The 14,656-nt window shown below is 43.6% G+C and overlaps 1 protein-coding gene across 1 annotated transcript in view; it reads left to right on the forward strand.

Annotated features, from left to right (window-relative positions):
* The first annotated feature begins 240 nt into the window (after window positions 1-240).
* The window catches only part of LOC132336440 (neural-cadherin-like), a 41,805-nt gene continuing 27,389 nt past the window's right edge, over window positions 241-14,656 (forward strand). The window contains exons 1-11 of the mRNA XM_059863917.1: window positions 241-435; window positions 893-1,118; window positions 2,437-2,641; window positions 3,008-3,119; window positions 6,225-6,474; window positions 7,414-7,556; window positions 7,901-8,073; window positions 8,425-8,593; window positions 10,228-10,398; window positions 13,710-13,882; window positions 13,967-14,134. Coding sequence (XP_059719900.1) covers window positions 306-435; window positions 893-1,118; window positions 2,437-2,641; window positions 3,008-3,119; window positions 6,225-6,474; window positions 7,414-7,556; window positions 7,901-8,073; window positions 8,425-8,593; window positions 10,228-10,398; window positions 13,710-13,882; window positions 13,967-14,134 — 1,920 coding nt within the window. The 5' untranslated portion in view covers window positions 241-305. The remainder of the gene's footprint in view (window positions 436-892; window positions 1,119-2,436; window positions 2,642-3,007; window positions 3,120-6,224; window positions 6,475-7,413; window positions 7,557-7,900; window positions 8,074-8,424; window positions 8,594-10,227; window positions 10,399-13,709; window positions 13,883-13,966; window positions 14,135-14,656) is intronic.

A 14,656-nucleotide genomic window follows, 5' to 3' on the forward strand; every position in this document is an offset into this window, starting at 1 on the left:
TTTGAAGTCGAATCTTAAGGCCACTTTTAGAACACAAATGTGCTTAGGAAAATTTCTTCAAGAAGCCCATATATAACTTTAGCATCTGGTCTCCCTAGAGGTAAAAAATACTGTGATTAAATCTCTATGTGTCCTTTGCAGCAGAAGCTTCCTTCTCAGTTTGTTTGCAGATACTAATGGATAAGATCTGAACATTAAGTTGGTGACCAAGCTGTCTAGAAATCCGTGTGTCTTTTGCAGATGATGACTGGTACCTCTGCCATGTGACTCTCCTTGCCCCAGAAGAGGAGCTGCTGTCCTGGGCCATGTACCCGTACCCGTACCTGGCGCGCGTCGACCCCGATGCGCGCAAAGGCGCGCTCGTCTACCAGCTCACTGCACATTGCAGCAGCCCTGGAAACACCACTGCTGGCATCACTTACACACTCATTGCAGGTAGGGCTAGTCTGAAAACAAAAAAGGTGAAATTCTGTTTAGCTGCAGAAGCTTCTTATCAAGTTCCCGTTTTATAATTTCATGGGTAGATTTTTCTCTTGGGGAAAATAAAGATCAAAGATACAGCAAGTACAGCAAGTAGAAGCTGGAAGTGCTGTAAGTAAAAGTTATGCGGATGGGAATCTTTCTTCTTGTCATTTTCTTTGCTTATTTTGAAATTCATGGCAGCTTTGCTGTTAGCTCAAGGCTCCATTTCTTACTTGTTCTTGTCTCTTTTACACTGCTGGTCAACAAAACAGTGTGAGTGAAAGATAAGGTGGACAACTGGAAAGGTAAAAAGAAGTGCATACAAGGACAGAGGTGGATGAGTTGTGGATGACTTACCTTGAAATGGTGAAGGTGCAAATGTTCTTGGTGTGGGGCACGTGTCAGACCAGCTTTGTGCATGTGTTGGTAGGTGGTGAAGAGCGATTCCGAGTGGACAAGGACACTGGCATGATCGTGACCACTGGTCTGCCCTTGACGTGGAACAAGGAGTATGTGGTGACTGTGGAAGCCTCTGATGAGCAGGGCAATAGAAGTCCCTACGCCTCCGTTTCCATCCTGGCTGGCCCCCGACCTCCGCAGTTCACTAACATGTCCTACAGCGTGTTTGTCCCTGAGAACACTCCAGCAGGAGAAAAGTGAGTTGTACTTGCTTAGGTGACTCCCTCCCTGCAGTCTGAGAGGAGCTTCACAGAGCACAACAGGGTGAAACTGTTGTGGTTTTGCTTCTTAGGGCCATGCATATTCATTTGTCTATCACACTTAAAAATAATGTTGCGTTTTCCAAAAGAAATTATGCCTCCTTTAATTTTTCTCTAGTGTGACACGAGTCTCCATGTGTCATATGTAGTCTGGGATGCTGGAATTATTTTAATGCTTTTGGGGTTTTAGTGCATTACATCATGAATTAGAATAGCCAAACTCCTGGCTATGCATCTCCTGGTGATTTAAACAGATGCTTGAAAAATAGTCTTTTAATTGACCAGATCTGGGATTGTTTGTGTCCTGTTTGACTTGTATTTACATTTCTAGAAAGACAAGTCATTGCCAGACTCTTGAGATAACAGCAGCAGTGTGAAGTACAAATAGATAAAGCTCAGTCTCCAAGGGGCTCTGCTGTTGCATGAAGAGTGGCTAAGCCAAGCCACAGTGGGGAGATGCTCTCAAGCTGGCTCTGGGTTTATTGTCTCTGTTCAGCTACTTGAGAGGAGAAAGGGCTTTAAGGGCTCTAAGGAGCAGGTGGAACAGTGCCATAAGGCCTCTATGGATCAGGAAACCTCAAAATAAACTGATGACCTAGGAAAAAATTGCTGGAGATGTGCCACTAATCCTTAAGAGAGACTGAATGAGAAGGAGGAGGGAAATTTCTCTACTTCACAGGAGCTTTCAGTGAGATGAGCTAAAAGTGTTTTATGCTGGTGAAAGACTGGTGTGAGAGGTGGAGCTTCAAAACATAAGTCACAGTAGGGAGGCACATATTCCTTTGATATCCTGCCAAGGTGGACAGCAGGATCTGGAAAGCCCTGTGCTCCATGAGATTCTCATCTATGTCTAAACCCATTTCTTTTCTAAATATACAACTACAGAGAAACTCAGAAGTATAGTAGGTCACTTATTCCTGAATAACTGGGAAACTGGGGATAAACCAGTAACTGCTGTCAAGTATTTAAAAGGCTATAATAGGGAAGAAAAAAAATGTTTTAGTGCTAGTAGGGGTTGAAATGGGTTTTTATTTCAGTACTACTATGTCAGTGAATAAGTTTGGTGAGAGAAGAGAAGGTAGATGAGCTCCGTGTAGCAAAAGGGGTTTCCAGACTGGATACAAAACTGAGCCAGGTATTGACAGAGAGTGAGCAAGACACATTTCCTCATCCTGTCCTCCTCCTCTAGGTGCTGAGGAGACAGCTTTTGTTGCTATTGTTTTGAAGCAAAGGGTTGTTCTCTCGTTCTTTGCAGAGTGGCAGTTGTTGAGGCTGTTTCTTTCCAGAGCCAGCCTCTTTCCTACACTCTCCTGACAAACCCCTCTGGGCTCTTCCGGGTGAGGCAAGAGAGTGGAGAGCTCAGCCTGACCCACCCCGTGGACTACGAGAGTGAGCACCACCTCTACCACCTCCTTCTGAAAGCCATGGAAGTTGAGAGCACTCTCAGCAGTGTGACTGAGGTACAGCAATCTCTTCACTCCATGGTCTGCAGCCCCTTGCTCCAGGACCAGTTACACAGATGGATAGCCCAGGACACTCGTGAGGATGCTGGGTGGGGGGAGCCTTGTAGTACAGGCAGAAATCTGGGTTCACATCTGGGCTCTGCAAATACCTCTTGTTATTACTCTTCGGCTTTGCCTCCCTTCTTGGGAGTGGGGGAGAAAATACTTCTCTGTGTTATAGGAGTAGTGTGAGAAGAACAGCATCAGAGGGGTAAGGATGGGACAGCAGCAAAAGCACTGACTGCCCCCGCAGTGTCCAGAAAGAGGTGCTCTTTCAGCAGTGTAGAAGCTAAAATCCACTCTCGGTGTGTCCTTCTTCCTCAGGTGATGGTCCATATCACCGATGAAAACGACTGTTCTCCTGAGTTCCAGCGCTCCATTTACAGCAGAGACAATGTTCCTGAAACCATTCCTGTTGGCACGTCTCTTCTGCAAGGTGGGGACCATCCTGTCACTCTCATTCCAGTTCTGCCATAGACCTGCTAGTTTGTTACCTTTCCATAGTCTGGCCATGAGGAAGGGCTGTCTTCCACAGGCACTGCCTTGGTAGGATGTGGATGGCAGCTTTCCTGGCAGTCTGTGGATGACTTTTAGGTGTCCTGGAAGTAGAGCTGTGAGTGTCTTCAGGTGAGGATCATTGTACTGTGCCCAAGGAGAGATCCTGTGGTATCCAAGGGTGGTTAAAGCAGCTGATAGGAAGTGGCTTCATTTCCTTTAAAGGTTGCAGCTGTCTTTTAACTCATCTTGGCCATCTTTTTGTGTCCCAGAAGCAGCTGTAATTAGTTTTACTTTCCTTAATGTGTTAAGAAAAAAAACTGGGCTTTTTTAAATGGGCAGCTAGTTTTGTCAAATAAGCATTAATGCTGTATAACCAACTTGCAAAGTTTTAAAGGAAAAATATTTTGAAAGCCTCTGAACTTATATTTATGGCTGTGGCTTACCAGTCATCATCCCACATTTGTTGTTTTTAACATGGCCTTGTGTCACTTGCATATAAACCCTGACTGCACAGGTGACATTTTTAGAGGCTAAAATAGTATGCTGATAGGAGACTTCAGGGGGTATGAGCTCTGAGAAATGAGTATGTGCCAAGGCAAGACTTAGCAAAAAGATGAAAATGTAAATTTCCCAAAGCTGGGGCTGAACTCTGCAGGTTGCAGAGGTGACAACAAGTTTAGCATCCCTTGTGTCAGGGGGCTGCAGGGCCTGCTTTCTCTAAACATTTGCAAAGAGAGTTCAGAGCTCGCCATACTTAATTTTTAGATTTAATTGCTCTTGGGAAGAAAGAAATTGATCAGAATAACCAAATCCTGAAATTCCTAAGCATGTGATTTTCCTTAAAGAGATGAATATTCTTCTGTCCAGAGGACTTGTAAAGCTCATCAAAATTGCACTTGTGAGGGAAAAACTTATGCCCCCATGTCCAAAGCAAGCAGAATATCAAAGCTGTGCAGTTGCATCCCATGTTGTTGTCTTGCCACGTGGGGTACATTTCAAGAGTAAGAGCCATCTTAGAAAAGAAAATGTCAGGTGGAAGTATAGTGCCAGTCAGTGGAAATGGGTGTCTGAAGACTCACTTGCTGTGGCAGGGCTGAGCAGGATAGTTAGCAGCTGCAAGGAAGCTGTACCGTGTGCAGGATGAGACTTGTGCCACTAACTCTGCCAAGGCAAGTAGCTCAGGGATAAAAGAGAAAGAGCTCTTACCCTCACTGTAGCTCCTTGAGGGATGGGATGTTGCAGCCTCAGAATGACCCACAAACAGAAATAAATGCAAATATGAGACAGCTTTTGCCATTCTGGGCATGTCTATAGCTGTTGGTGGCAGTGAGAAAGGTAGTGTGATAAATGCTTTTGTTAAAACTGTGGATGATGTGAATGTAGGTTTCAGTTTTCAGCTGCTTTTATTTTAGCACGCCAAGTCTGGAGCATAGAGGGTGCTCTCAGAAGGACCCTCAGCCTCCAGCTGCATCGCTGTGCCAGCAGAACAAGGCTTGGAGCTGCAGCTGAGCTCAGTCAGCTTTTGAGCCACAGTTAGATTGCACTAAGCTAGTTCAGAACATGTGCAAAGCCAGCACAGAGCTGCTTGTGGCTGGCATATGATCCCTAAAATATCCTTTGCAATGCACACCAGTTTCCAGGATGGAATGAAATGGAGGGGAATGGGATTCCCAGGTGCTATTGGGAAGTAAGGCACATTTCTGTCAGGTACAAGTAAGCACCACATTCCCTATTTGCCAGAAAACATCTGGGGGAACAGAAGCATATCGGTAAGCACATGGAATGTATTTCTGTGAATGGTTAAATGGCTCACTAATGGCTGTAGATTAAATCTGAATTTTTCAAATCAAAAAAGGTTTTCACGTTCTGCATGCCTTTCTAAAAACAATACTTAGCCACTATGTTTGGCAGATTTAAATCACTGTCATTTTAGTCTTTGAGTTTTTAATATATTTTGTCAGTCAGTGCAGCAAGAGAGTGATCAACACTAAAGCCCTTGATTTTGTAGTCTGTAACACAAACATTTATTCACAGAAGGATTTGAAGAGATTTTAAACAAAATGTTAGAACCACTCTAAATATTCTTGTAAACAAGAATATTCTTCTTTCACAGCCAGATGCAGTTGAAATTTTTTGCAACTAAGTAGAACAGTTCTTCAGTGTACTTTTGAAATCATTCTCTGCTCTTTTCCTATTTTGAGTTAGTATTCTGATAGAGACAGGTTGTTTCTGCCCCCCCTCTGCGGATGATGCTGCAGCTGTTTGCTGGGGTGTCCACGCACTGCAATCACTGCTCTGCTTCCACAAGGCAGTGTGCTACCACAGTGGCTGCATATGGATCCTATTGGTAGAACAAGGAGTTTGTTTATTACCAGTGTGGGTACAATGGGAAGCCTCATTGTTAGGCTAGGAAAACTGCAAGGTAATTGGAGAGGTGAGCTTCCACTCTTAAAAATCACTTTTGATGCTTTGTTGTGCTGGTTTGCTGCTCCTGAGCAGATGGGACACTCAGAGTACTGAATAAACACTTACTGGGGAGGAATGTTTAATCACTCTTCGTACCTTGGAGCACCAGGTAATTAAAAAGTATATAACTAGCTGGAAGGTAATTAAATTTGAACATAGCATTCCTGGAAAGAGTGAGGAACCAGTTTATGACTGATAATGTTAACTAACATAATGTTAACTGATTGTGTGCTTATTACCAGTGCTGACTGCTATTTGTGCAAAGCATTTTGTGCAGTGCTGGGATCACAGCTCTCTTGCAAATCCACCTGGCTGAGATAACTCAGGCTGAGTTGGAGCAGAGGGAAGAGTTGTTTTGATTTTTCACTCGCAGCCTCCTGCTAAGTTCCCAGACTCTAACCACAAAAAACAACAACAACAAAGAAAACAAACAACAAAAAAAACTTTTATGGATGAAACAGATTTAGGTGATGCCTGTTCTCAAAAACAAACAAAAAACCAGAGTTGGATGGGGGCAAACAGCATAAGCAAACCTCCCTTGCAGTATGACTGTTCTGTTAAATGTGTTCTCTAATAGTGCTTGCAACAGACTGCGACTCTGGCTCCAACTCTGAGATCTCTTACTTCATCCAGAGCACTGATTTTTCCATCACACGTCATGGGGTCATCAATTCTAACCAGAGGCTGAACTTTGAGCGAGCCAACCACATGTACGAGTTTGTGGTGATCGCTGTGGATAGAGGACACCCCCCTCGGACGGGGACGGCGTCTGTGCGCATCCGCATGGCCAACGTCAATGACGAAGCTCCCGTCTTCTCCCAGGCCCTGTAAGGCACCCTCAACACCTGCTCTGCTCTTAAAAGATGCTGTTCTGACATGTAGCCTTAATAGCACTTGGCTAAATGGTCACTTGTTTTGTGCAACTGTAAATGCTGGTGAAATTGAAGGGTAGTTTCTATACAGAAAGGCTTTAGGAGTTGGACCTTCATTTCTAGATTGTATATAAAAAGTTACGTCATTTGTGATACCAGTATATTGACTTTATAGAGAGAGAACAGAATGAATCAGAGACCTGTCTATGCAGGGAATGATTTTGACTGTGTTGACTCCTCAACACAGGAGGTCTCAAAGTGATTATCCATGTATAAAGAGGTGACAAATAAATATTTTAGTTAGCAAACTACTACTAAAATATAATTTTAGCATCAAAAGATTGTATTGTAAGCTAATTTCATGAGCCCCTGCTTGTTTAAGACTCCCTTTTCTTTCCTGTCCTCAATCAAGACAATTTCTATTCTTTGTACAATTTTGAAGTCTGAACATATTTTCAATACAAAACATACATATATTTATTTACCAAATTAAATACTTTTTACATTCATCTCTGTAGTATCTGATGCTTTCCATTAATATATAGGGGTATAAGAAACACTGCATGGCAGATACTAGTCCTTTTTCTCAACTTTAGTAGACAGATGATCCTGTTTTACAGTACAACGTATTATGGTGCATATTTTTATCCTCCAAAGGATATCCTCCTTCAGAATTATGTATACTGAAAGTACAGGATTACAATCCTAAAACAAGTACCAAACGTTGAACAAAGAAGACCTAAGTCATATCTTGTACCAATTTAAGATTCCACGGTTGCCTGCCCAAAGATTTTAAAAACCATTCATAATGAGTGCATAATGTTGCTGATGGCTAACAGGGCGATGGTTATTCTGATACTTTGTGTGCTGCCATTGCTCCCTTGTGTCCATCAGTTACAGGACTTTCCTTTCGGAAGATGCTGGTCCCGGCACCTTGGTGGCTACTGTTCGGGCAGAGGACCCTGATGGAGATGGGCTGCTCTATCTGATTACAGGGGGCAATGAGGAGGGCAACTTTGAGCTGGATAGCCAGAAAGGTAAGGAAAGAGGGTTTAGAACTCAGTTATTTGCTGTCTAATCTCTATTGACTCTCTCCCACCTGTATGTCAAGAACCATAAGAGAGCTCCCTATTTATATAATCTGCAAAAGGGGATGCTTTGTATCAGTGAGCATTAGTTCATTGATATGATGCTTGTTCAACTATCAGCCAAAGCCTGGGATCCTCATCCAAGCCTGTGCAGTCTAAGATAGTGGATTACTGTGCTTTGCAACCAAAATACAAACTGAGCCAGCAGTACAGTGATGGAGAAATGTGATGCTCACTTGATTTTGTGTGTTTACAGAGTAAATTAACATGACACTTTATGCTTCCAAATTCAGGTATCATTAAACTCCGCAGAAGCCCACCTCCCAGACTGAAAGGGCCACAGTACACCCTGAATGTCACTGCCATAGATGACAATGCCTCGGGGGGACCCACTCCTCTCAGCAGTTTTGCTGAGGTTATTGTAGGAGTTAATGATGTTAATAACAACAAGCCTGTCTTTAGAGAGGTAAGATGTCTTTCTGCAGATATTCTTTTCCCATCTATGTTATAACTGGGGTAATAGAGTCTCCATAGCTATTGGTGGCTGCTGGTGGGCTGAAGGGTCTGTGTGTGCAGAGCAGAATGAACTTGTAGGTGAACAGAAGCTAGAAAGCTCTCTTCCTAGAGGAAGTGTAAAATCTTCATCCTCCTTTTTCCTTCCTCTCCCTTAGAGATCAATTTCTTTGTGTGCATAAGTAATAGTAGTGATTTCCTTCCAAGTTTTTCCCAGACCTGCTGGAAAAAATATTGACACTGTGCAGCAGATTCACGTGACTCTGTGTAACATTTAGGGTCGGATGTTTGGGTGTGTTTTTAGTGCGCTTACTACAGTGACAGCACCTGGGTTCTGGAGAACCAGCCTCCAGGCACGCGTGTGCTACAGGTGGAAGCCTATGATGCAGACCTTGGCATCAATGGAGAGGTGAAGTACGGGCTCATGCACCGAGATGGAGCTTCCCTTGGCTTCAGCATTGACCCAGACACAGGTCAGTAGCTTCGGGTTACTGAGAAAAAATGAAAATGACGTTGTGTTGTGATGAAAATGCTGCTGTATCAGTACGTTCATGCTTAACCATGTAACTGCAGGGTTAGCTGTGACAGTTTATAGGATAAACACTGGAAAATGCTCAGGGTATGTAAATACCCATGCTATAGATTAGATTAGATTCGATTAGATTAGATAAGCTTTAATGAAGGTTGCAGTGATTCAAATCATAGTAGCATAGAATGGTTTGCATTGGAAAATACCGAAAAGATTATTTATTTCCAACACCCCTGCTGTGGGCAGGGATACCTTTCACAAGACCAGGTTGCCCAATGCCCCATCCAACCTGGCCTTGAACACTTCCAGGGATGGAGTTTCCACAGCTTTCCTGGGCAACCTGTGTTGGGCAGTGTCTTACCACCCTCACAGTAAAGAAGTTCTTCCTAATCTAAACCTGTTCTCCCTCAGTTTAAAGCCATTACCCCTTGTCTTATCACTACATGCCCACAGACCCTCTCCAGATCTTGTGTAAACCACCTTCTCCAGGCTGAAAAATACCAGCTCAGTCTGTCTTCACAGGAGAGGTTTCCAACCCTCTGATCATCTTCATGTCCCTCTTCTGGATTCACTCCAATAGATCCACATCTTTCTTATAATCGGGGATCCCAAGTGCAAATTAAATAGGGAAACAAATCCCAATTCAATAGGATAAAAATGTATTCTGTATCACTTACCTTCCTATTTGGATCAAGGGGAGCTATAAAAATGCAGAGCAGAAAGTGTGATTTTTACAGGTAAAGTTTATTCTTCCCTATGATGTGGCCACAGTTTATTTCTCATCTAGTGCACAAATAGGAGACCCAGTGCACTGCAGACAAAACCCTCATACCAGAACAGGGCAACAATATATTTTATATACAATTTATTTCAAATGAAGATGTTAATGTTTCTATAGTCAAAATAGGAATATGGGATATTGTTATGTCCAGGAGTGTGCAGGAGATTGGAAAGAACTACAACAGAGCTGAAGAACCCTGAACATAGGAGAGAAATAAGTCTAGAAGTGGCCTCAAGAAGGCCAGTTCGAAATCTGCTAATCAGAAGAAAATAGCTGAGGTAGGGAGAGACTTGATTAGTAGGGAGAAAAACCTGAAGATTTGGAGAAAATTGTTTGATTTATCCACTATATGATTTTACCCAATTTTAATCTGTTCAATGAGACAGTCTCCAACTCCTGTAGCAGAGGTTACTTTGGTCATATCACTCGTGTCTTCTGTGGTGTGACTCTTCCTCAAAGTAATAATGAGCTGATTCAGTTACTCGGACTACCACTGGAGTAAACCTAGAGAGGGCCTTCAATGAGAGGGAGAAAGTCCTTCTGTGCTCCATGAGCCATGAGATAACAAGATACTCAGACTGAGCTTCTTCTCAGGGCAGCAGGAAAAAGGTGGCATGTGAGGAGAGACAAGAGAACTGGAGCTGGTCTAGTCCAAGACATGTGTTGCAGGGTCGGTGAGGATTGAGCTTGAAGCACGCAGTCAGAGCTTCCTTTTGTGCAGGAGATGTGCAGATTGCTCTCTGCAAATTCAGTCCTGAGGCTGTGACGGGCAGCACAGGAGGTGTCTGTGTTTGCAGGAGTCATCACCACCACGCAGAGTTTCGACCGGGAGAAGCAGAGGGAGCACACTCTGTCTGTCACTGCCACCGACCAGGCGCAGGAGCCGCTGATCGGCGTGTGCCAGCTCACCGTCCTCATCGCTGACCTCAACGACAACGACCCCAAGTTTGAGAACAGCCGCTATCAGTGTGAGCGTTACTAACTGCTTGTCCCAGTACTGCCACGGGAATCTTGTTACGAGGTTATTCCTTGTAGCAGTGGTCAGCCTGTTAGGTGACTGATCCTCCTTTGTTGCCCACTAAGCCAGTTACTGTTTAACCCATCATCGGTGGAAATGAGCAGAATTAACCAGTTCTCTTTAGTCACTGCAGTTCTCTTAAAAACATAGACATACTTCACTCCTACAGATGAGGCAGGTCTGATCCCTTCTCTTTGCAGATTTTCTCTGCCCAGCTTTTTTCCACACTGAATTTTTATTTGATGTCCAAAAACAAAACATGACATCCTATCTGGGAAATCATCAACCCTGACCAGAAGTACAATTGTCATCTGTGTCTCTGTAGCACAGTATCTCTGTTTGAATAGACTGAAGTTGCATTTATGTCTTGTCAAACAGCACAGAATCCTTGGTTTCTAGGCTGCCTTTGGCTGGGAGCCAATGCCTGCTATGTCTGTCCTGCTGAGCCAACTTTTCCCATTTGACCTGGTGACATTCCCTTTTTCATCCCCACATGATATGCTTTACATCAATCTTTTGTTTAATTTGACTTGATGCTTCTCCAGTAGAATCCTGCATTTCGTTACACTTGGACTCTCTACATTGAATGTCATCACAAGTCATGAGTATAATCTCTAGCTGTTGGACTGGAACGGGTCCTTCCTTGCATAATTGCTTGAAAATGGAAAAAAAAATGTTGCTGATACGTCTGCCAGCAACTTAATTTTGGAGTTTTTTTGCCACTTGTGTGGAAATGTCGTGGAGGGCAAAGCAGTGACCAATGCCCTATTAAAATGAAGATGGCTTATACAAAAATTGTCTTTAACATCACAGATGCCAGCATTTTTGAACAATGCAAAAATAAGTTGGATGTTTATATTTTAGGAGCTTAATAAGAAGTGACCTGCTGGGAAATATGCAAAATATACATCCACACTTCGGAGTTATTTACAAGGACAGAAGGAAAATTGTGTTGCACCTTTTAAAGTATCTTGTAGTGACTAATTCTGAGTGCCAAATTCATTAAAATGTGTAGATTTGGAATAGCCATTTCTACAATCTTACCAGTGTCTTCTGCAAACCTAGCCAAAGCAGCACTGAGAAGATGAGTAGGAATGATCTTTATGGAGAGAAATATTTTTGAGCAGAGCAGACAGTCCCTGAGATAGAGGTAATTTTTGTGCAAAGATGATCCTTTCTATTTTACCATCACATGTGTCCTTCAGGTGAAACTGCCCAGGATTCTTCTTTTTCAAAAGCTGTGATGCTGAGAGGTTGCATTTGTAATTATGGTGGCTTCACCACTTTGAGGAGCAGGCAGATTTTTTTTCTTTTTTCATGAACAGAGGGTACTGACAAAGGTTCTGAAGCAAAGGCAGCATTTTGAGATGGCAGACCTGCAGATAACGAGGTCACGTTATGCCCAGCACTTTTCCAGCTTCTCTACATAAGTGATCAATGCTTGGACGTCACGGAATTAAAAATAGCTTCTTCCCAAACAAGATCAAAGGCCATTAGTCATAGGTTTCTATTCATCCTGGAAACTGATGGTTCTTAACTCTCAGCACTAGGATGTTGGTTAAATTCCTGATTTAACCATGCATCTTATCATCTGTCTGCAAAACAGACATTAAAGAAATGCTAAACTGTAGTAGGGATGGTACAGTAAATGTTAAAGTCATGTCAGAAGCAAGCAAAGCACATGAAATGAGAGACTACCACCCTTCCAAGTAACTTTGTCTTTTTTATTACAATGCAATTTAACTGAATTTGGCTGTTAAAGACAGCATAAACACACACACACACACACACACATACACACAAGCAAAAAGACAGAAAAGGAGAATTTTACAGTGATTTATGGCAGTTAATTCAATTTTCATTAATCTATCTTAGTGCTGGTAAATCTCTTGTGAGATTAGCTTTGTCCATTACTGACATACCAAAGACAAGAATCCCAGGACAATTAAATGACACAGGGACAAGTGAAGCCAATTAAATCTCAAATTACTGCTCATGGAGCAAGTGGTTGCTGCTGTTTAAAGTTGTACTGCTCCACTACTACACACTGTAGACATTAAAGGAGAAGACCAAAACAGAAAACATGACTGCTCCATAAGTAGCGTGCAGTTCTGATTATCCCACATCAAAAATGCTAAAGGACACACATATAAGGGAGATCGAAGATATGAAATAGTTTCTGAACAAGACACAAATTACCAGACTGACTGGGTTGCCTAAACTCAACTGCAACAGCCTTCCCACTGTCAGTTTTAATACACTGAGCTGGTGGAGCCTTAGTACAAGGAAACAGCTCAAAAACACAGTCAGGCAAGCACACGTAGCTACTTGAAAGAGGAACTGGGACTGGATGGCCGAGCATAGAGGGAAGAGCTGGACCAAAAATCAGTGTAATGTAAAGATGAGTGTGGAAGAGAGACAGACAGCAGGGATGCGATGGTTTCATATGAAATTGTGCTTCACAGAGTGGAGGGGAACAGGAAATGACTGCTCATGATTTCCCATAATTTTGTTGGAGTCCCTTCCAGAAATCAGGCTTTAGGAAGACAAAATTATTTACTCTTCTGTGCAGTGGGCTCTTCAAATGCGTGACTTTGCCACCAGATCTTTAGATGACAATTGCGTGAGCCGGTTCAAAGGAGGATTGGTCTCTCTAGAACTACAGGCAGAAAAGACACGACCTCTGACACAGGGAGTGAAAACCCAAGGAAAGAGACATACATAAAATGATCATTGCCCTTGCCCTGGGCAGCTTTTCCAAAACACTGGGGGGCTGGAGGAATCTTTGCTGTGACCTGACTCTGTGCTTTGCAATTACCTAGTGCCTCCCACTGGCAGTGCTGCTGGGATCACTCATATTCAAGATTAATTCAATTCACACAGAATTCCCTTTGATACCAACCTGCTTTTATCATCAGCTGAGCCCAGCAGGCTGGGCTGTGATCCAAAGCAGTGGGCATGCGAGATGCTGTGGGGCTTGCCTGCGCCGGCGTGGAGCGGCACCAGTGCTGGCAGCAGCAGTGTCAGTAAATCTGCATCACCAGCAGCTCACTTAACAACCCAGCGTGGCAGGGGAGAGGGAAGGGGAAGCTAAAAGAGAACGATAGACACTGTTGGTGACAGTACTTTATAACCTGCTTCAGTACAGAAACATTTCATCTCCCATGAAGGGAACAATGATGTTTTACTGGGGTATTTCTTTACAAATATAGCCTGCTAAACCAGAGCAGACCTGCTGACAGCATCTTTGTCTTTTCAAAGACTTCCTCAGTGAAGACACTCCAGTGGGGATGAGTTTCCTCCGAGTTGCAGCTCACGACAGTGACCAGGGTGTGAATGCTGCTGTCACATACTCAATGCTAGAGCATCAGCTGGACTACTTCCAGATAAACCCCAGCACTGGCTGGGTGTATGTGAATTGCCCACTACCCCAGGTAATGTGAGACTCCAACCCCTCAAATCCATTGCAGAGAGTTAAGTGCAATAGTTTTCAAGTATCCTGTGCCTCTGTTTCCCAGACCACGCGCATCAGCCGCTATATTGTAGCGACAGACGGGGGAAACAGGAGCAGCACCGTGGAGCTGACAGTGACTGTCACCAGTGCACTGAGCCAGCCACCCCAGTGGGAGCAGAGCTCATACTGGGTAACCATCCCCGAAAACACCATTCGTGACACCAAGATTGTGGTATGTTAAAAGCTTGCTTACTTCCCTCCCTCTCCATTTCCACTTCTTCCTCTGTTGTGCTCCAGGTCAGAAGTTCACGGATGCCCGCTCTGCAGCCTTACTGCATTGCACTATGACCTTATGAGCTTCACTGCTCTGCACCCATTAAAGTTTGTCAGGTATACCTGTCACAGAGTAGGGTGGCATTTCAGCTGGCAGCAGTTTTCCCAGTGAATTCTTGCACTAATGGCCCTCGAGGTGTGCTTCCACAGGAGCAAGACTTATGTGCTGCCAGAGAGGAAATTCTTGTGTGTCCCCTCCAAGAGCCAACTCCTCACTCCTCCATCCTCATCCTCAGTGGGCTGTGCTATCTGCTTGTGTCTTTCTTAAAGCTTTTCTCAGTTTAGCACAAGAGCGTGGAGTGACATAGTTTGCTTTGGACTCTTCTAACTCAAACCAATTCCTTTTTAACCCATAGAGACTTTAAGGACAGAAGACTTAGTCTTCTATATATTGCCACATAATTCCTGCCTTCCTCCTCCT

Source organism: Haemorhous mexicanus, chromosome 1, assembly GCF_027477595.1.
Source record: "Haemorhous mexicanus isolate bHaeMex1 chromosome 1, bHaeMex1.pri, whole genome shotgun sequence".
In the NCBI taxonomy this organism is placed as follows: Eukaryota; Metazoa; Chordata; class Aves; order Passeriformes; family Fringillidae; genus Haemorhous; species Haemorhous mexicanus.